This window comes from Nomascus leucogenys, chromosome 15, assembly GCF_006542625.1.
Source record: "Nomascus leucogenys isolate Asia chromosome 15, Asia_NLE_v1, whole genome shotgun sequence".
In the NCBI taxonomy this organism is placed as follows: domain Eukaryota; kingdom Metazoa; phylum Chordata; class Mammalia; order Primates; family Hylobatidae; genus Nomascus; species Nomascus leucogenys.
This window is the reverse complement of record NC_044395.1, coordinates 58,578,991-58,601,907: the sequence shown is the minus strand read 5'-3', so window position 1 is coordinate 58,601,907 and position 22,917 is coordinate 58,578,991. Positions and strand designations below refer to the sequence as shown.

The 22,917-nt window shown below is 41.9% G+C and overlaps 1 protein-coding gene and 1 non-coding gene across 5 annotated transcripts in view; both read right to left on the bottom strand.

Annotated features, from left to right (window-relative positions):
* Positions 1 to 22,917, bottom strand: part of ALG8 (ALG8 alpha-1,3-glucosyltransferase) — a 39,171-nt gene that overhangs the window by 10,677 nt on the left and 5,577 nt on the right. For 3 of the 4 annotated variants that reach the window (XM_004090605.3, XM_030829293.1, XM_030829296.1), the window contains exons 2-8: positions 15,909 to 15,987; positions 12,578 to 12,771; positions 9,351 to 9,460; positions 7,472 to 7,539; positions 2,604 to 2,730; positions 2,222 to 2,325; positions 960 to 1,080 (exon numbers count right to left, since the gene is read on the bottom strand). In XM_004090605.3, the coding sequence (XP_004090653.2) occupies positions 960 to 1,080; positions 2,222 to 2,325; positions 2,604 to 2,730; positions 7,472 to 7,539; positions 9,351 to 9,460; positions 12,578 to 12,771; positions 15,909 to 15,987 (803 nt within the window). The remainder of the gene's footprint in view (positions 1 to 959; positions 1,081 to 2,221; positions 2,326 to 2,603; positions 2,731 to 7,471; positions 7,540 to 9,350; positions 9,461 to 12,577; positions 12,772 to 15,908; positions 15,988 to 22,917) is intronic. The other variant, XM_030829294.1, reaches the window with a different exon arrangement.
* Positions 22,256 to 22,358, bottom strand: LOC115830522. Its single transcript, XR_004026073.1, has one exon. It is a non-coding gene; the product is annotated as a U6 spliceosomal RNA (small nuclear RNA).

Below are 22,917 nucleotides of genomic sequence, written 5' to 3'. Positions count from 1 at the left end.
CCAGTTACAGAAAAAGTTTGCTGACCACCACTCTTGATCATGCCATTTTCCCACCAAGCTAGATTGTATTCACAAATGAGAGACTGTGTTATCCAGAGTGAGTTATTTTTAGTAGAACCATCTCAAAGCATAACTTATGTTTCATTACAACCCAATTTTAAAAACCATAGCCTGGGTTTTTGATTTCTTCTCATCTCATGTTAAAATGCAGGGTTATTTTCCTTACTGGTTTAATACCCAGAGTCACAACTTACATATTCTTCTTTCTTGTTTCTTGTATGTTTAGGTTTAAAAATGGGGTGGGCCAGGCATGGTGGCTTGTGCTGGTAATCCCAGCACTTTGGGAAGCCAAGGTGGGAGGATCATTTGAGACTAGAAGTTTGATCCCACTCTGGACAAAATAGTGAGACCCTCATCTCTAAAAAACAAAAATTTAAAATCAGCCAGGTGTGGTGGTATGCACCTGTGGTCCCAGCAACTCAGGGGGCTGAGACAAGAGGATTGTTTGAGCCCAGGAATTTAAGGCTGCAGTGCACTATGCTGTCAACACCATTGCACTCCATCCTGGGTGACCATGAGACCCTGTCTCTAAAAATAAGTAGCGGTTTGAATAGGAATGGTGAGAAGGGGGGAAAAAAGCAGGATTAACTGCTGCTGCCGAATAATTTTTTAATTAAGGCAAAAATTACCTTTATAGAGTGTCTACATATTTTATTTTTTCCCCAGGAAAGGATCAATAACCTCATTACCACAAGGAGCTTTTATAAGGAAAACAGTCTGTTTACTGCACTAAAGCCTCAGTCCCAAGAACTGCTCCCCCCATTCATCCTGAAAGCTGAAATACAGGACTGGAGAACAAACAATTCAGCCACATTCAGAACACAAAGGTTTTTCCATTTCTCCATGTGCCGAGTCCTTTCAATATTCAGAGTCTGAGTAAAAAGTGCTCGCTACCATACCGATGACAGACAGCACTTTGTCCAAAGCATTGTACAAAGCCCAGAAGTTTGGAGCCCAATATGCATGACAGAGGCCCCTCTTGAAAGGAAAGAGTCGGGAAAAGACTTGAGGCAGCTGATTCTGTTGAAAAGAGAAATGAAACTGATTAAACAGTCATCAATCTTTTTTCAAATTCAAAAAGAGAACTACGGAACTCTCTATGGTATAGTGTGTAGAAAGTTATGGGGTCAGGGTTCTAGTCTCTATTCCTTCAAGTGAGTAGTTATATGCTCACCACAATGTAAGTTCACAGAACCTTCTTTTGGTCTCACTTTGTCCACTGTTCAGTGGGACAATATACATAAAAATACTTTGAATACCAGTCCATACTATTATAAGTATAATAATAAAAGAATTTACAAGCTACAAAGCAGAACACAGACTGCAGCTTATCCATGTCTACTAGGATGAAGGGGAGAGCTGGGAAGACTACAAAAGATGTGACGCATTTCAGTTTTAGTAAGAATTAAAATTAATTAGTTGATTTCAGGGTGGGGAAGAAGAGGAAGAAAGAAAACATCTGAACATCTGTTAAATTCTATGCACTTTAGAATGTTTGCTGTCCATGTAAGACTGCAAAATTATTGATTTTGTTACAAATACATTTTATCAAGTAGGTAAACTTACAAGTACAGAATACACAAATAATGAAGATCAATTCTGTGTTTGTGTATGTGTAACGTACACTTAAACATACATGTGTATATATATATATATATATATACACATATTTGAATGTGCACAAAAATGTCTGAAAGAATACTACCTTATCGGGCCAAGAGTGGTGGCTCACGCCTTTAATCCCAGCACTTTGGGAGGCTGAGGCAAGTGGATCACCTGAGGTCAGGAGTTCGAGACCAGCCTGACCAACATGTTGAAACCCTGTCTCTACTAAAAATACAAAAATTAGCCAGGCGTGGTGGCATCGCCTGTAATCCCAGCTACTCAGGAGGCTGAGACAGGAGAATCGCTTGAATCCAGGAGGTGGAGGTTGCAGTGAGCCAAGATCACGCCACTGCATTCCAGCCTGGGCGACAGAGCGAGACTCCACCTTAAAAAAAAAAAAAAAAAAAAGGAATACTGCCCTATCTTTGGGGAGTCACATTGGGTAAGGAGTAAGAAAAAAGTAGCTTTTACTTATTTTACATATTCCTGGCTTTATTATGTTTTCTAAACACCAACAAAGAACATGTATTAATTAAAAAAAAAAAAAAAGGCTTACCAAGGCCAGGAAAGGACCCAATGAAAGAGCAGAAACTACGAAAACAACCAGTCCCAGGGAAATAACACGAACAAAGCTGAAACTCTTCCATCGAATAGACCCATCTACAGAAATGGAACATTATCAGTAACCAGGAAGATGGAAAGGAACGTTAACCATAACCTATATCATGTGCTAAAACTAGAAATATCCCACAATAGTACACCAATCTATTCATGATATGGCAAGAACAGAGAAAAGCAAGAATGGGTAAAGGGCTTACAGGATCAGCAGCTGAGATATCTGCTGTGCTTCATAAAACCTTCTTATCAAGCAAGCCACCAAGTCAACACAGTTAAGGAAAAAAATCAAAAATGTTTTTGCTATTATTACCAAAACTTGCCTGGTTTATTTGCAGTGAAACAGTAGGATCGCAGCAGATATACACCATAAGCTGGTGCTACATAGAGGTAGATATGCTTGAAATGTAGGAGAACAGCAAAGAGAAATGCTCCTTCCATATGCCTTTTCTAGGAGATTTAAAAGGGAAATATCACTTTAAAATTCAGGGTAAATGAAATGCAATAATGTGGTATCCTGGATTGAATCCTGGAACAGAAAAAGGACATTAAAGGAAAAACGGGTGAAATTCAAATGCATCAATATTGCTTTCTTAGTCTTGATGAATGTACCATGGTTATGTAAGGTGGTAATGGGGGAAAATGGGTGAGGGGTATATAGAACTCTCTGTACTATTTCTACAACTTTTCTGGAAAGCTAAAATTATTCTACAAAAAGGTTATTAAAAAAACTAAAATTAGGCTGAGTGTGGTGGCTTACACCTGTAATCCCAGCACTTTGGTAAGCCGACGTGGAAGGATTGCTTGACCCCAGGAGTTCAAGACCAGCCTGGACAAAATAGGGAGGCCCTATTTCTATTATGAAAAAAGTTAGCTAGGCATGATGGCTTGCACCTGTAGCACCAGCTACTCTGGAGGCTGAGGTGAGAGAATCTGCTTCAGCCCAGGAGGTGGAGGCTGCAATGAGCCATGATGACGCCACTGCACTCCAATTTGGGTGACAGAGTGAGACCCTGTCTCCAAAATGAATAAATAAATAATAAAAATAAACAATACCTACTTTTAAAAAATTTTTATTTTATTTTTTTTGAGATGGAGCCTCGCTCTGTCTTGCCCAGGCTGAAGTGCAGTGGCACAATCCTGACTCACTGCAGCCTCCGCCTCCTCGATTCAAGCAATTCTCCTGTTTCAGCCTCTTGAGTAGCTGGGACTACAGGCGTGTGCCAACACACCCGGCTAATTTTTGTATTTTTTAGTAGAGACAGGGTTTCACCATGTTGGCCAGGCTGGTCTCAAACTCCTGACCTCAGGTGATCCACCTGCCTTGGCCTCCCAGAGTGCTGGGATTACAGGTGTGAACCGCCATGCCTGGCCCAAGGTAAATATTCTATAACCAGTATAAGAAAAACATAGGCAAGTGATTCCAGCTAGCTTTTTTTTTGAGACGGAGTTTTGTTCTTGTTGCCCAGGCTGGAGTGCAATGGCACGGTCTCGTCTTACTGCAACCTCCACTTCCCCGGTTCAAGTAATTCTCCTGCCTCAGCCTCCCAAGTAGGTGGGATTACAAGTGCCCACCACCACGCCTGGCTAATGTTTTTGTATTTTTTAGCAGAGACGGGGTTTCACCATGTTGGCCAGGCTGGTCTCAAACTCCTGGCCTCAACTGATCCACCTGTCTCAGCCTCCCAAAGTACTGGGATTACAGGCATGAGCCACTGCGACCAGCCCAGCTATCTTTTATACTGAGTGTAATGTGTTCATAAATTCATTATTCCAACAAAGATTTATCACGTACTAAGCCTTATGCTGAGATCATATCCTACATGTCATCAGTAATAACATACTGCAAATTCTCCCTTAGGAATTAGAGCCCAGAGAATTAAATTACCGTCACCCCTCACAGTTTCAGAATAGCTGGAGTTGATTTCCAAAGAAGGGCTGGGAATGAGAACATGAACAAATATATAGGATGCTATGCTACCAAAAATATCAATTACATTTTATATTGTAGATTAGGTAACTTATATAGCACTATCAGGCTGAAGGCACCAGTCACTGCACTTGATCCTAACACTACTTAGGAAAACTAAAGGTATTCTGATGTAAAAAGAACAAACAAAGGCCAGGCATGGTGGCTCATGCCTGCAATCCCAGCACTTTGGGAGGCCAAGGCAGGTGGATCACTTGAGGTCAGGAGTTTGAGACCAGCCTGGCCAACATAGTGAAACCCTGTCTCTACTAAAAATACAAAAAATTAGCCAGGCATGGTGGTGGGTGCCTGTAATCCCAGCTACTCGGGAGGCTGAGACAGGAGAATCACGTGAGGTGGAGGTTGCAGTGAGCTGAGATCACGCCACTGCACTCCAGCCTGGGCGACAATGCAAGACGCTATCTCTAAAAAAAAAAAAAAAAAAAAAAAAAGAACAAAACAAAACAAAACGAGCTTACTATAACTACGACGTTATAGTAAGAATTTGGCTGAGTGTGGTGGCTGACGCCTCCAATCCCAGCACTTTGGGAGGCTGAGGTGGGTGGATCACGAAGTCAGGAGATCAAGACCATCCTGGCTAACATGGTGAAACCCCGTCTCTACTAAAAATACAAAAAATTAGTCGGGCGTAGTGGTGTACACCTGTGGTCCCAGCTAACTGGAGGCTGAGGCAGGAGGACTGTTTGAGCCCAGGAGATTGAGGTTACAGTGTGCTGTGACTGCACCACTGCATTTTCCAGCCTGGGTGACACAGCATGACATTGTCTCTAAAAAAAAAGAAAGTCTGAAATCTGTCTACCTCACAGGAATTTCAGAAGGATTAAATGAGATAACAGTCCTGATGTTCTGCAGGGGAAACTGCCACAAGGACCATGAAAGGCCAGGTTCCTTCTCTCATCAGGTGCGGTCTAGAATAGGTAGCTTTAGGAGTAATAACAAAAAAGAGTGGGAATGCTTCCAGGTCTCTCTTCAATTTTATAACTTACTTAAGATCTGCGTAAGGTCTAGCTGATTCCATAGTCAAATTTTATTTGTTCAATAAGCATCCAACAAATATTCATTGAACACCAATTATATTCTAATTACTATGTAGCTTTTTATGGTTAAAAGAGAAAAGTTTATCCAGACATTTATAGTTGACAAAGAACTTTAGATTATCAAATTTGATCTTTCCAATGTCCCTGTGAGGTAAGTAGCCCCATTTTACAACTAAGAATGTAGTGGTAAATTTCATTTTATGGGGAAAATGAGGCTAGGAGGGTTAAATAACTTGCCTTCAGTTAATGGTTCTAAGCCTGATGGTGTATCAAAATTCCTTAGAGAGTCTTAAGCCCCATTCCCAGAGACTTTGATTCCATGTACAAAGGGATGGCCCCAAAATCTGAATTTCTGATTTCCTCCTGTATAGGAGGAATAATAATTCTAACAACTTCACAGAATGGTTCTGAAGTTTACTCAATAAGATATATGTAAGCCAGGTGTGGTGGCACACATCTGTAATCCCATAGACTCAGGAAGCAGAGGTAGGAGGATTGTTCAAGGCCAGGAGTTCAAGACCTGCCTCTAATCCCAGCACTTTGGGAGGCCAGAGTGGGAAGGATCACTTGTGTTCAGGAGTTTAAGACCAGCCTGGACAACATAGTGAAACCCCCTTCTCTACAAAAAAAAAAAAAAAAAAATTAGCCAGGTATGGTGGCGTGCACCTGTAGTTCTAGCTACTCAAGAGGCTGAGGTGAGAGAATTGCTTGAGCCCAGGAGTTTGAAGAGGCAGTGAGCCATGATTGCACCAGTGCACTCCAGCCTGGGTGACAGAGCAAGACTCCAACTCTTAAGAAAAAAAAAAGGCCGGGCGCGGTGGCTCACGCCTGTAATCCCAGCACTTTGGGAGGCCGAGGCAGGAGGATCACGAGGTCAGGAGATCGAGACCATCCTGTGAATGGTGAAACCCCATCTCTACTAAAAATACAAAAAATTAGCTGGGCGTGGTCGCAGGCACCTGTAGTCCCAGCTACTCGGGAGGCTGAGGCGGGAGAATGGCGTGAACCCAGGAGGCGGAGCTTGCAGTGAGCCAAGATCGCGCCACCGCACTGCAGCCTGGGAGACAGGGCGAGACTCCATCTCAAAAAAAAAAAAAAAAGGAAAAAAATACATGGAATGTATGTAATCTTAGTAGCCATGTATTCGAGTAAGCCCTGAGTTGCATAGCTCATTAACATCAATCAGGATTACAAACAGTTCTGATTCCAAATCCCCTATTACATTAAAGTATCACCATCATAGTTATTATATTGTAAAGACTGCTGCTAGAGACTTCATTCGTACATAAATTATCCCAACCAGACAAAATGTAATTTAGAGGCTGGGTGCGGTGGCTCATTCCTGTAATTCCAGCACTTTGGGAGGCTGAGGTGGGCGGATCACTTGAGCAGGAGTTTGAGACCAGCCTGGCCAACATGGTGAAACCCTATCTCTAATAAAAATACAAAAATTAGCTGGGCATGGTGGTGGGTGCCTGTAATCCCAGCCACTTGGGAGGCTGAGGCACAAGAATTGCTTGAACCTGGGAGGAAGAGGTTGCAGTGAGCTGAGATCGTGCCACCACACTCCAGCCTGGGCGATAGAGCGGGATTCATTCTCAAAAAAAAAAAAAAAAAGAAAGAAAAGAAAGAAAATGTAATTTAGGGCAGCCACAGGGGCTCATGCCTATAATTCTAGCACTTTGGGAGGCCGAGGCAGGAGGATCACTTGAGGTCAGGAGTTCCAGCCAACATGGCAAGACCCTGTCTCTGCTAAAAAAGCAAAAATTAGCCAGGTGTGGTAGTGTGCACCTGTAATCCCAGCTACTCATGAGGCTTGAACCCAAGAAGCAGAGGTTGCAGTGAGCTGAGATTGCGCCACTGTGCTCCAGTCTGGGTGACAGAGTGAGACTGTCTCAAAACACAAACAAACAAAAACTCAATTTAATTCAGGCCTGCCGCACGCTAACAAGCTTTTGGAGTATAATTGTCTCATCTGTTAAATGAAGAAAATTATGGTCAAAAGAGAAGATGGAATTTGTGAGAAATACCCAATAAAAGTGTCTATCGCACTTGGCAACTCAAAACAGTCAAATAAATTTACCCATCACCCACTACACTGTTCCCTTTACAATCTAAAAACTAATATAAAGGGAAAAAAATCTAATTAAACAATTATGTTTACCTGAAATAATCGTGCAATGGAGAGTAGCATTAATCCAAATAAAAAGCCATTGTACTGAAAATGAATATCTGGACTTAGGTCAAGGAAAGACAACAGAGGACACCAAATTCATAATGAACTATACCAGCTGATGGAGTATAGAAATTCCAAATGCTTTAATAGCAAAATTAAAGACAAAAAATACTACTACTAATGTGGACTGCTCGTAAATTTGTTTTCTATAAACAGATTCAAATCTTTTTTTAAAATACATTTTTTTTTTTTTTTAGATAGAGTCTCAATCTGTCACCCAGGCTGGAGTGCAATGGTGCAGTCTTGGCTCACTGCAGCCTCTGCCTCCTGGGTCCAAGCGATTCTCCTGCCTCAGCCTCCCAAGTAGCTGGGACTACAGGCGCATACCACCACACCCAACTAATTTTTTTGTATTTTTAGTAGAGACACGGTTTCACTATGTTGGCCAGGCTGGTTTTGAACTCCTGACCTCATGATTCCCCAACCTTGGACTCCCAAAGTACTGGGATTACAGGCGTCAGCCAATACACCCGGCCAAAACACATATTTTTATTTTTGCTAATCCCTGTATCATTCCAATTTTGCCGAAGCAAACACCATAGTCAAATCTTTAATTGAAACTTACATTTGGGGGTGTGGTGGCTCACACCTGTAATCCCAGCACTCTGGGAGGCTGACATGGGCAGATTACTTGGGACCAGGCGTTCAAGACCAGCCTGGCTAACATGGCAAACCTCTGTCTCTACCAAAAATACAAAACTTAGTCAGATATGGTGGCACACACCTATAGTCCCAGCTACTTGGGAGGCTGAAGCACGAGAATCACTTGAACCCAGGAGGCAGACATTGCAGTGAGCTGAGATTGTGCCACTGCACTCCAGTCTGGGTGACAGAGCAAGACTGTCTCAAATTAAAAAAAAAAGAAAAGGAAAGAAACTTATGTTTAATGACATCTTAGACTAGATAATTTAAAATATATAAATTTGTTTTAAAAACAAATTTATGTTTAAGAAGAAAAACTTTCCCAGGTTTTTCCTACCTTTTCTACCTTAAAGTCCTGGCAGTTAAGGGGCAAGAAGTTTTTTATTTGTTTTTTAGAATTAGGGATGAGAAAGGAAGGGACCTAACTGCTACTAAGGCCACCAGCATGCAGCATTGCGTTGTTTATAGGACATATACAATCTTATGTATTAAGCCTCACAATGAAGCTGTGAGGTATTTAGAATTATCCTTTTTAGAGATACTTTAGAGATTAAGAAATTAAGCCTCAGAGACATTCATTTACTCATGGTTCTAAAGCTGCTAATGGCAACTAAGATTTGGGTCCAGGTTACACTAAAACCAGAGTCTGGGTGCTTTCCTCCACACCAGGCTACCTTTATGAAAATTGCAACTATTAGCTGCCATTACAAGGATTTTAATTACATTCAGAAGCCTTGAATTTAATAACTTTGCCTTTTAATATGTGGTAAGCCAAGATGGTAGAAAAGCACAAATGCCTGACCATGCCCACACTCACACTGTGATATGCCTTTTTGAATTAAAGGTATTTGGAATAAGGTGTTACAAAACTATTTAATATATATGTATCAGATTAATCTAAAAATAGTTCACAATCTCAGTACATTGTTTTATTGATGATTTAGCTGGTTCTCACATATCCCACTGATTTTTCAGAAATGAAATACTCTAACCTCAGAGTCCAGTGAAGTTGGGCAGAGACCACAGTTAAGTGAACCTACTAATCCACCCCACACCCATTTTCAGAAGGAGCTCACATCTCCAATCATTATTATAGAAAACATTAATCTTGTATTAGTATACATCAGAATAAGTAAGGGAGTAGTACATAGAATATCAAGGATACGGTCCACAATTAATAACCCGAAGTTCCACAGAAGTAATACCGATAGAATAAATTTTGGCTTTTCTGTAAGTTCTTTACCCACTTTTTTTCCATCAATGCATTTACAGCACCTACATTGAAACATTAGGAAAGCAACAGAAACAACTTTGATCTTCATTGGAACATCACTTCTGCAGAGTAAACTATGATACATTAGTCATTCCTGACAGACTACATGCCATTCTTTTTTTGGTTGTTTTTTTTTTTTCCAATTTTTCTTTTTATTTTTTTTTAGAAGGGATGGGGTATCACTATGTTGCCCAGGCTGATCTCGAACTCCTGGGCTCAAGCGATCCTCTTGCCCTGGCATACCAAAGTCCATGTCATTCTTGATTTCTTTCTTTTTTTTTTTTTTTTTGAGACAGAGTCTCGCTGTCGCCCAGGCTGGAGTGCGATCTCGGCTCACTGCAGGCTCCGCCCCCCGGGGTTCACGCCATTCTCCTGCCTCAGCCTCCCGAGTAGCTGGGACTACAGGAACCCGCCACCTCGCCCGGCTAATTTTTTGTATTTTTAGTAGAGACGGGGTTTCACTGTGTTAGCCAGGATGGTCTCGATCTCCTGACCTCCTGATCCGCCCGCCTCGGCCTCCCAAAGTGCTGGGATTACAGGCGTGAGCCACCGCGCCCGGCCCATTCTTGATTTCTTAAAAAGGTCACAGCAAGCCGAGCAGGGTGGCAGGTGCCTGGCTACTCAGGAGGCTGAAGTGAGAGGACCACTTGAGCTTGGGAGTCTGAGGCCAGCCTGGGCGACATAGTAAGACCTTGTCACCAGGAAAAAAAAAAAAAGAAAAAGTGGTAGCACAAACAAGGACCTCGGGGCCTGTTCTACGTCTTTTTCTAAGTTATGCTGATCTAAAACAAAGTCTTCATTTAACAAAATTAAAAATAAAAAGCCACGTAAACCCCAAAGTAAGGATTTTGAAAACTGAGAGAGCATACATTATTTCAGTCCTTAAGAGTAAAAACTGCAGACCACGCTTATTTAGCACTCTAAATTATATATCATAATACCAGCCAAATTAAGAACAGAACTGCAAATGTGCACCTCCTGACTGTCCAAATAATAATTTAAAAACCTTTATGTAAACATTTATGTCATTTAAATGTTGGTGTATATTACTAAGTGACAATAGCAGGTGACAAAACAGTAAGATCCTATTTTTATTTTATGAAAATTATATTCGAACACAGAAAAGAGACTGAAGTAACATACACCAAAATGTTAATAGTGATTAGTATAGGTGGGGGAGTATGAATCATTTTTACTTTGCATGTGTGTGTGCTTTTCCAAAGTTTTTACAATGGGGATGTATTATTCTATAAAAAGACGATATTGAAAATGTGTTACATTTGAAGAGTGGCAAATTCTAACAATAAATCTAAAACAAATAATAGACGCAATTAAAGGGGGACTAGCAAAGGTACCCTCCTTTTCCCCTATGGAGCCTCAGTTCCCTCATGAATAGAGGCAGTAAACTTACAGGGTCACTGAGAAAATTAAATAAGTTAATAATCTGTATATCGTGCTTGGTTCTGGGAACTGACACATAGATTTCAATTTTTTTTTTTTTTTTTTTTTGAGACAAGGTCTCAGTCTGTCACCTAGGATGGAGTGTAGTGGCTCACTGCAGCCTTGACCTCCCAGGTTCAAGAGATCCTCTGCCTTAGCCTCCCAAGTAGCTGGGACAACAGTCCCCGGCAACCACAGCCGGCTAATTTTTGTATTTTCAGTAGAGGCAGGGTTTCACCATGTTACCCAGGCTGGTCTCAAACTCCTGAGCTCAAGCAATACACCAGCCTTGGCCTCCCAAAGTGCTGGGATTACGGGCATGAGACACCATGCCTGGCCTTTCAACAATCTTTTTAACTATTCCCTCTACTTTGCAGATGGAAATGAATTCTATTTCCTCTCCCTTTGTGCTTGTATACTCTTTCCCTGGAAGCTTGAAATCAAACATTTTGAGTTAAAAAGAGTATACTAAAAATTACCTTCCCTTTCAACTCTTGCCAGGTCATAAACAGATTGAAAGGAAGGGTTTCAAACAGGATTATTCAATGAGAATGCGCAAGGGTTAAGACATTCCCAAGGGACTCTTTACTGACTGGGGCAAGGGTTCAGTGTAGAGGGCCTCACAAACAGAACGATCCATTTATGACAAGGGTCACTGAATGAACACCAGTCACTGTTCTGTCACAATCACACCAGCAAGCTTAAGAGTTAGGAAAGAATGAGGTCGGTGCGGCGGCTCATGCCTGTAATCCCAGCACTTTGGGAGGCCGAGGTGGGTGGATCACGAGGTCAAGAGTTCAAGACCAGCCTGACCAACATGGTGAAACCCTGTCTCTACTAAAAATACAAAAATTAGCCTACCATGGTGGTGTGCACCTGTAATCCAAGCTACCCGGGAGGCTGAGGCAGGAGAACTGCTTGAACCGGAGAGGCAGTTACAGTGAGCCCAGATCGTGCCACAACACTCCAGCCTGGGCGACAGAGCAAGATTCCATCTCGGAAAAAAAAAAAAAGCATTAGGAAAGAATGGAAACCGACATTAACTGAAACTTAGTACTTGGAAGTCACTGTGCAAGACATTCTATATATGTGTATTCAATACTTAAAATTAACTTATAAGTAAAAGTTGTAAAACATAAAAATTTAAAATATAAGCATAACTTAAAATAACAAAGAGTCTTCATGAAGGAAAGCATACAGAAACAACTAAAAGCACTCAGTGAAATTTCTTGAGTTTACTAGAATGAAAGCTCTGTAACAATAGACTTTGGTGGTTAGCACAATGCATATGTGTGTGCTACTGTGCATGTACCGTGTGCATCCCCCAAGATAGGGTAGGTGATGGAAGCCTCTGGCGGCCTGCTGCAAGGAAGCAAAGAAAAACATATGGAGCTATTCTGGGTGGGAGAAATGGCCCTAGAATTATACTTGGGACTACCTCTTTTCACAACATTCATAATCTCTTGTTCCACCTCTGTCTTGTAACTCCACCTTATCCCCACTTCTTCCACAAGATTCAGCTAGAGTGCTTTAAACATGTAGTTTAAAGCACAATTTTTCATTGTTCTAGTATTTGCTATCATATAAACTTTGTTCCTCCTAAATTGGGAGTTAATACTACTTAACACTGTACTATTTCTTCAATACCTTCCATACAAAATGACATGCTCCAGACTTACTCATGGACAGCATACACAAAGAATACATCCATAAAGATGACGGAAAATCTCTGGAAAAGTAAGGTCCTTGAGCTGGAGTAATTCAAATTATGGACATTCAGCATCTCTTGATCAAAATATTTGGCGACATGTGACAGGATATACTCAAACCATGCAAAAAAAGGGGGGTAATCCAACGTCCACTCTGAAGTTGCCTGTGATAAAAATAGAAGATCAAATATATCCTAAGTAACTGAATAAATGAAGATGGTCCAACGATTTAAAATTTTTCATTCTCTGGTCTTTAAAACAGCCCAATGAGGCTGGGCGTGGTAGCTCACGCCTGTAATCCCAGCACTTTGGGAGGACAAGGCAGGCGGATTGCTTGAGCCCATGAGTTCAAGACCAGTCTGGGCAACATGGTGAAACCCTGTCTCTATTGTTAATTAAAAACAAACAAGAAATAATCACAGTGAAATGCTGTTGCACTTAAAATGTGCCCTAAATTCATAGAACAATTCCTACATAAGACTGAACACTAAAACCTGTCTTGTAAATTATTTAACGTGGTCTTCAATTTCCTTAAATAGAGTCAACTATACTTAAAGGAAATTAATTTGAAACCTGGAGATTACAAACTTGGTTATGACATGGTTCTACTCATCTAAATAACAAATAATTCACTAACTTAGGTTCAAATTCTGTCTTAGAGATACAATTTCCCTATTTGTAAAATGAGGTATTACGAAGATTAAATGAGATAATATATATGAAATATATTTATAAACAACAAAATAATACACAAATGCTATTATATTTTGTTCCACTAAGTTATATGATCCTGGAGAATAGAAACTATCCTTTATCATTTTGTATCCTTAGCATTTAGTAAGTGCCTGACATATTGTTTGGGATCAAATAACCATTAGTTGAAGGAACAGTTGCTAATGAGTAAATGAAAATAGAAATCATATGAAAATATACAAGCTTTAGAATAGTATATTTTGTTAGATTTCTCTAAGTCTCAATCTTCTTTTTCTTTTTTTTTTTTTTTTTTGAGACGGAGTCTTGCTCTGTCACCCAGGCTGGAGTGCAGTGGCGCCATCTTGGCTCACTGTAAGCTCCGCCTCCTGGGTTCACACCATTCTCCTGCTTCAGCCTCCTGAGTAGCTGGGACTACAGAAGCCCGCCACCACACCCGGCTAATTTTTTGTATTTTTAGTAGAGACGGGGTTTCACCATGTTAGCCAGGATGGTCTCGATCTCCTGACTTCATGATCCACCCACTTCGGCCTCCCAAAGTGCTGGGATTACAGGCGTGAGCCACCGTGCCTGGCCTAAGTCTCAGTTTTTGCACCTATATAACAGGGATAGTAGTATCTACCTCATGGGTTATGGTATTACATTTTATATATACATATAAAATACTATATACATGGTATTGAAACTCATAGGAAACTTGCAAAAATTTGCCTTAAAAAAAACTCCCTGGGCCGGGCACAGTGGCTCACACCTGTAATCCCAGCACTTTGGAAGGCCGAGGCAGGTGGATCACCTGAGGTCAGGAGTTCAAAACCAGCTTGACCAACACGGTGAAACCCTGTCTCTACTAAAAATACAAAAAAAACAAAAAAAATTACCTGGGCATGGTAGTGGGTGCCTGTAATCCCAGCTACTCAGGAAGCTAAGGCAGGAGAATCACTTACTCAGGAGGCCAAGGCAGGAGAATTGCTTGAACCCAGGAGGCAGAGGTCGCAGTGAGCCGAGATCATGCCATTGCACTCCGGCCTGGGTGAGAGTGAGACCTCATCTCAAAAGAAAAGAAAACAAAATCCAGCTCCCTGTCAGCAGAGTACTGCTTTTCATCAAGAAATTTCTGGGCCGGGTGTGGTAGTTCACGCCTGTAATCCCAGCACTTTGGGAGGCCGAGGTGGGCAGATCACAAGGTCAGGAGATCGAGACCATCCTGGCTAACATGGCGAAACCCTGTCTCTACTAAAAATACAAAAATTAGCTGGGTGTGGTGGCGGGCGCCTATAGTCCCAGCTACTCGGGAGGCTGAGGCAGGAGAATGGTGTGAACCTGGGAGGCAGAACTTGCAGTGAGCACAGATTGCGCCACTGCACTCCCGCCTGGGCGACAGAGCAAGACTCTGTCTCAAAAAAAAAAAAAAAAAGAAATTTCTGGAGTTATGTCTGTTTTTCATAAAGTATTACACACAGTTTAGTAATTCATACCAGAAACAAAAATACAAGCTGGGTGCAGTGGCTCATGCCTGTAATCCCAGCACTTTGGGAGGCCAAGGTGCATGGATCACCTGAGGTCCGGAGTTCGAGACCAGCCTGGTCAACATGGTAAGAACCCCCTCTTTACTAAAAATACAAAAATTAACTGGGGCATGGTGGCAGGCGCCTGTAATCCCAGCTACTTGGGAGGCTGAGGCAGGAGAATCGCTTGAACCCGGGAGGCGGAGGTTGCAGTGAGCTGAGATTGTGCCACTGCACTCCAGCCTGGGTGACAGAGCGAGACTCTGTCTCAAAAAAAAAAAAAAAAAGGAAAAGAAAAAGAAATCAAAATACAGACGTAGTTTTTATAAACCGTATGAGAGAATGGTTTGTATATTACCTGATGTCTACACATCACATTTGATTATTCCTTTCCTCATAAAATCACAAAACATTAGGAACAGACAGGATCTTAGAAATAATTCACTCCAAATCCTTACGTGCCAGATGAGACACTAAGGCCCAGAGACATGAAGTATCTTTTCTCTATGTAACTAGAAAGTGGCAGAGCCAGGCCTAAGAATCCAGTTCTTCCTCTTTCAAAAAGTGTGGTAGATATTATACCTCCCAATTTATAGACTGGGAAACTCATTTTGAAGTAAGGGGATTCCCTAGTAGTGCAAGAGGACAGAACTGAGAAGAGATCACAATTTTTATAAAGATTAATTAGATCTACGATTGCAGGAAAAACTTTTTTTTTTTTTGGAGACAGAGTCTAACTCTGTCACCCAGGCTGGAGTGCAGTGGCGTGATCTCAGCTCATTGCAACCTCCGCCTCCCAGGTTCAAGTGATTTTCCTGCCTCAGCCTCCTGAGTAGCTGGGATTACAGGTGCCCACCACCACACCCAGCTAATTTTTGTATTTTTAGTAGAGACAGGGTTTCACTGTGTTGGCCAGGCTGGTCTCCAATCCCTGACCTCATGATCTGCCCGCCTCGGCCTCCCAAAGTGCTGAGATTACAAGCATGAGCCACCACACCCAGCCAGAAAACATTTTTAATATCAGTAATATTTACCTAGTTTATATATGAATCTTAAAAAAAAAAAAGGTGAAAATTAAAACTTACCTCATAATACCACTGTGATATTGGCAAACTGTGAGTGATAGCAAGCCAGTTTCGGTGTACTTCAAAATCTGTGGAATGGCTACTCAAAACAATTAGATGAATAAAATGAGATTTTGCAATATTTATTGATTTCTAATTCCCATAGTTATGCTTTTAAATGGACTGACATTCCCTAGGCAGTCACAGCTCACTGTCCTATAGAAACACAAATAAGATATTACATAATCCTAAAACACCTCATTTATCTGGAGGTCAGATCTTCTGGAAAGTTGTTGAGCAATCTACAAGTCAGTGAAAAGGGTCTCAGAACTACTTAGAGTGCTGACAAGAAGCCCAGACTTTTTCTTTTCTTTTTTTTTTTTTTTTTAGGCGGAATCTCCTGTTGCCCAGGCTGGAGTGTAGTGGACCCATCTCAGCTCACTGCAACCGCCGCCTCCCAGGTTTGCGCGAGTCTCCCGTCTCAGCCTCCCGAGCAGCTGAGACTACAGGCATGTACCACCAATCCTGGCTAATTTTTAGTAGAGATGGGGTTTCGCCATGTTGGCCAGGCTGGTCTCAAACTCCTGACCTCAGGTGATCCACCTGCCTCAGTCTCCCAAAGTGCTGGGATTACAGGCATGGGCCACTGTGCCCGGCCTAGCCCAAACTTTCTCTTACAGGCAGCCCTCAGGCCTTTGCTCAGAAGTGACTTCCTCTTGCTCACAAACAATTCTAACAAAATTCATTACCTGAAAAAGGCCTCATATACCAAGACGTAACGACGAGTAGGAGTTCATCTGACAGAGAAGGTGGGAAAAGATCCTTGCCTTGCCTTTTCCATGTCTCGAAATTCTCCCTCTTCCCATCACTATATATATATCTAAGGATCATCCATCTTTAGAAAAAATCTTTTCCTGTTTGTCCACTGCTGTACCTCCCCTCCACATTTAGAACAGCACCTGACACATGGACAGGCTCAATACATTCTTGCTGAATATCCACTCACCAAAGTCAACAACGAGTTCCACAGCAAAGCCCAATTTACACTTTCCAAAGTTTTACACCTTTCCACAATGACAACTTTCTCCTACCTCCAGCCAACCCCTTCTGTCTCAATCATGGCGTTCCCTTCCTATATTCATCAGGGACATATTGATATTCCCCTAGGTTCAGTTCTTGGTCCCCTTTTTATGCAACTTATTCTGCTCTGGACAATCTTATGCAAACTTTCTGGTTCCACTGCCAATTGTATAAGGATGACTCCCAAATTTCCTTTTTTTTTTTGGAGACGGAGTCTCGCTCTGTCCCCAGGCTGGAGTGCAGTAGTGCGATCTTGGCTCACTGCAACCTCCGTCTCCCAGGTTCAAGCGACCCCCTGCCTCAGCCTCCCGAGTAGCTGGGACTACAGGTGCACGGCACCATGCCCGGCTAATTTTTTTTTTTTTTTGTATTTTAGTAGAGATGGGGTTTCACTGTGTTGGCCAGGATGGTCTTGATCTCCTGACCTCGTGATCAGCCTGCCTTGGCCTCCCAAAGTGCTGGGATTACAGGTATGAGCCACCACGCCTGGCCTACTCCCAAATTTCAATATGCAGCATTGGCTTCTTTCCTAAGTTGTAGACACAGACACCTTCAATTGCCTGTTAACAATCTCACTTGAATCTCCTACAGATTTTTCTTTTTTTTTTTTTTGAGACGGAGTCTTGCTCTGTCGCCCAGGCTGGAGTGCGGTGGCGCAATCTCAGCTCACTGCAAGCTCCGCCTCCCGGGTGCACGCCATTCTCCTGCCTCAGCCTCTCCGAGTAGCTGGGACTACAGGCGCCCGCCACCATGCCCGGATAACTTTGTGTATTTTTAGTAGAGTCGGGGTTTCACCGTGGTCTCGATCTCCTGGCCTCATGATCCGCCTGCCTCGGCCTCCCAAAGTGCTGGGATTACAACCGTGAGCCACCGCGCCCGGCCTCCTACCGATTTTTCAAAATCTCCACTCAAAACTGAATTGATGACCCATCAATCCCAAGTCTAAGTACGTATACCCAACAGAAATGCACAGTATGTTCACTAAAAGACATGTACTATAAGAATGTGCAAAGTGGGGCCTGGCATGGTGGCTCACACCTGTAATTCCAGCACTTTGGGAGGCCGAGGCAGGCGGATCACGAGGTCAGGAGATTGACACCATCCTGGCTAACATGATGAAACCCCATCTCTACTAAAAACACAAAAAATTAGCCGGGCGTGGTGGTGGGCGCCTGTAGTCCCAGCTACTCAGGAGGCTGAGGCAGGAGAATGGCATGAACCCAGGAGGCGGAGCTTGCAGTGAGCTGAGATCATGCCACTGCACTCCAGCCTGGGCGACAGAGCAAGACTCCATCTCAAAAAAAACAAAAAAAATGTGCAAAGTAAAACTATTTGCAACAGGCAAAAAGTGGAGATAAATGTCCATGAACAGCAGAATGGACACCATAAATAAATTGTGGTGTTTTCACACAATGGAATACTGTAGGGCAGCAGTTCTCAAAAGTGTGATTCAGGGACTCACAGGGAGACCCTTTCAAGGAGTTTGAAATATGTACTATTTTCATAATAATATTCAGATGTAATTCGTTCTACTTTCACTCATTCTCTCACAAGTATACAGTGACGTTCTAGAGGCTACATAATGTGATGTCATCACTCTGAAGGCCAGTGAAATTTGTGTTTGTATATTCTTGTGCTTGAACAATTTGTTTTAATTTCTAAAATGGTAATTATCTATTATACAGCCCACATAAACCTATAGCTCTTTGTGACCCTCAATTATTTTTAAGAAGTGATTCTGACTAAAAAGTTTGAGAACCAGTGCTATCTAGTGATAAGAATGAAAAAACAGTAATTACACAACAACGCACAAACTTAATGTTGAGTGAAAGCCAGACCCAAGAGAATAGATTGTATGATTACAGTTGTATAAAATTCAAAAACAAACAAAAAAACCCAAACAAAAATTCAAAAACAGGCAAAATTTAACCTATGCAGTTAAAAGTCAGAATATCAGAGGCCAGGCATGATGGCTCACACCTGTAATCCCAACACTTTGGGAGGCCAAGGCAGGGGGATCACTTAAGCTCAGGAGTTCGAGACCAGCCTGGGTAACATAATGAGACCCCATCTCTAGAAAAAATTTAAAAATTAGCCACGCATGGCGGCACACCTCTGTAGTCCCAAATACTCAAGAGGTTGAGGTGGGAGGACAGCTTGAGTCCAAGAGGCTGAGGCTACAGCGAGCCAAGTTTGTATCACTGCACTCCAGTATGGGAGACAGAGCAAGACCCAGTCTCAAAAAAAAAAAAAAAAAAAAAAGAAAAGAAAGAAAAAAAGGTGAGAATATCAATACCTTTAGTGGGGTGGGGTTGTGGGGAGTGGCTGGAAAGACGAGGGATAATATTCTGCTTACTGATTTATATGCTATTTACAGATGTATTCACTTTGCAAAAATTCAGTGAGCTGTACATTTATGATTTGTACTGGATTTTTTATGGAATTCTAGGTTGAAATTTACTTCCACTGAACTTTGGAAGCTTATTCCATTGGTTTTTAGTATAAAATGTTGATGTTGGTAAGTCTCTTTCCTTTATGGTTTTCCCTTCATCTCTGGAAGTTTCCTGTTTCTCCTTTTTATCCGTAGCAGTCTGAAATGCCTAGTGATTAATGTCTTCGTGAGGGTCTTTTTTCACTAATTATGCTGAGTATGTAGTGCCTTCAGCTCTGGGAAATTTATTATTTGTTAATCTCCTCCCCTGTTTTTTTTTAGATGGATGCTAGACACCCTAGATTGAACTTATAATTTTTATCTTTTCTCTCATATTTTTGAAAGATTTACTCAATTTGTCCTTAATTTTGGCAAAAACGTTTTCTATTAACTACCGTTTCTCTGATAATTCCTGTTTCATAGCATCAGTTCTTGTTTTATAGATATGTCTTTTTTACTCTCCTTGGAGACAGCATTTACAAAATCTGAGTGAGTCTGGGGACACTTTTTTTTCCTATACAGTTGTACTATATAGATTTTTTCCACTCTCTTTTTTGGTTGCTTTAGTTATTTTGTTGTTTCCTATTCAAAACTGTTGGAGACTTCACTTTTGTTGGAATGTTGGGATTACAGGCGTGAGCCACTGCACCCATCAGTAAAAGTAACCTTAATTGCTGAAATGACACTTGAAAAAAAAAAGCAAAACTAAGACTAGAGACATAATGATAAATAGTAAACAACTACTTTTTTAAATTGCATTAACAAAATCTACCATCAGCCAAGCACAGTGGTTCATGCCTATAATCCCAGTACTTTGGGAGGCCATGGTGGGAGGATAGTTTGAGGTTGGAAGTTCAAGACCAGCCTGGGCAACATAATGAGACCCCCATCTCTACAAAAAACTTAATAATTAGCTGGTGTGGTGGTGTGCACCTGGAGACCCAGCTACTCAGGAGGCTGAGGCCAGAGGATGGCTTGAGCCCAGGAATTTGAGGCTTCAGTGAGCTATGATTGTGCCACTGTACTCTAGCCTGAACAACAGAGTTAGACTCTGTCTCTAAAATTTTTGACCACCATCTCCAGCTAATTCTTTGTATTTTTTATAGAGATGGGGTTTCACTACGTTGCCCAGGCTGGTCTCAAACTCCCGAGCTCAAGCAATCTGCCTGCCTTGGCCTTCCAAAGTGCTGGGATTACAGGTGTGGGCCACTGTGCCCAGCCCTGTCTCTAAAAATTAAAACAAACAAAAACCTACCATCTCTTACTTGTCCTATGATAGCTTCTTAAATTGAACTCCCCATCTTCACTCAGGCCCTTCATTAATCTAGCTTTCACATTGCAGCCAAAATATTTCTAAATCACGAATGTCATATTTCCCTTTTAATTGGCCTCTGCCCTCTGGATAAAATCCAAAGTACTTAACATAGCCTAAAAGATCTTTTTGGATCTCGCTTATTCACCTTTTCAGCCCATTTCTCACTATCCTCCCACTTGTTTTTGTCTTACTCTACATTCACCTTTTCCCTCTGCCTGCAACACTCTGTATGAGGTAGGTTCTTTAACTCTTACCATTTCACCAGTGGCTTAGAGAAGCAGCTTGCCCTGTCACATAGCCAGTATGTAGCAGAGCCAGATTCTAATCAGGGCACTCTGACTCCCTAGCTATGGCTCTTAAACCACCAAATACTTCCAAAGTTACTTGTTATTTTCTCTGCAAATCCTTCCTGACCTCAAGGCAAAATAAATCTTTAATTTGTCCATTTCTATCTCTAATGCCACCATGCCAATTCAAGTCACCATCTTCTCTCATGTAGACTTTCTCAAAGGGCACCTAGCATTCCTGACTCTACTTCTCCCTCCTCCAATCATTTATATGGGAGCCAAAAAATATTTTATAAATGCAAATCATTTCCACTGAGCTTATAAAATCAAAATCTAAATTTTTCATCCTGGCTTTATAAGCTCCGGCATGATTTGGTGCCTATCTTTCCAATTTTACTGTGCATGTTTCTGCCTCTGTTGCTTATTCCATGCCAGCTACACTGGCCTTATCATACTTGCCCAAATAGGCCAATACTTTCACACCACAGGGCCTATATTTATACAGTGTGCTCTTTCAGGTAAGTTCTACACACCTGCACACAACACATACTCTGCATGGATGGCCCTCTCACTCACACTTTAGTCCTCCAATTATGTCAGTTCCTCAGAGACATTCTCTGACACCCAATCGAAAGTACGTCTTCCTTCTTGGTCCCCTGATAGGATCCTGTTGTTCTTCTTCCTTTTTTTTTAGATGGAGTCTCGCTCTGTCACCCAGGTTGGAGTGTAGTGGCGCTATCTCAGCTCACTGCAAGCTCTGCCTTCTGGGTTCATGCCATTCTCCTGCCTCAGCCTCCCCAATAGCTGGGACTACACGCGCCCACCACCACACCCGGCTAATTTTTTGTATTTTCAGTAGAGACGGGGTTTCACCATGTTAACCAGGATGGTCTCGATCTCCTGACCTCGTGATCCGCCCACCTCAGCCTCCCAAAGTGCTGGGATTACAGGCGTGAGCCCACGCCCAGCCTCTTCTTCCTAATACTTAATCTAAATTGTGGTTATGTAACTACATATTTGCATTGATTTGTTTCTTGTACTGTTATACTTACTGAACTACACACTTCACAGGGCTAGGGATCATATCTATTTTTTCCTCCCTTCTAGCCTAGCAACAGTACCTGGTACATAATAAAGCAATTAGTAAATGTTTTGTTGAATATATCTGCATTTATCCTGTAACTTCCCTCTCACATCCCAGGGGTTTCCGGTTTCAGAAGCAGAGCATTAACTACAACTAAAAACATTCCTTTTTAAATATATGAAGTGTTTCATAAATTTGCATACTATCCTTGTGTGTGGACCATGCTAAGCTTCCTGTATCATTCAATTTTAGTGCAGGCATACCTTAGAGATATTGTGGGTTTAGACCACCATAATGAAGTGAAAATCTCAATAAAGTGAGTCACATGAATTTTTTGATTTCCCAGAGCATGTAAAAGTTATGTTTACACTGGCTAGGCACAGTGGCTCACACCTGTAATCCCAGCACTTTGGAGGCCGAGGTGGGCGGATCACAAGGTCAGGAGATCGAGACCATCCTGGTTAACATGGTGAAACCCCGTCTCTACTGAAAATACAAAAACAATTAGCCGGGCTTGGTGACAAGCGCCTGTAGTCCCAGCTACTTGGGAGGCTGAGGCAGGAGAATGGCATGAACCTGGAAGGCGGAGCTTGCAGTGAGCCGAGACAGCGCCACTGCCCTCCAGCCTGGGCGACAGACCGAGACTCTGTCTCAAAAAAAAAAAAAAAAAAGGTATGTTTACACTATACTATAAAGTATGCAATATTATGTCTAAAAAGACAGTGTACAACTTCCTTTTAAAATACTTTATTGCTAAAACAAAGCTAATGATCATCTGCGCCTTCGGCAAGTCCTAATCTTTTTGCTGGTGGAGGATTTTGCTTCAATGTTGA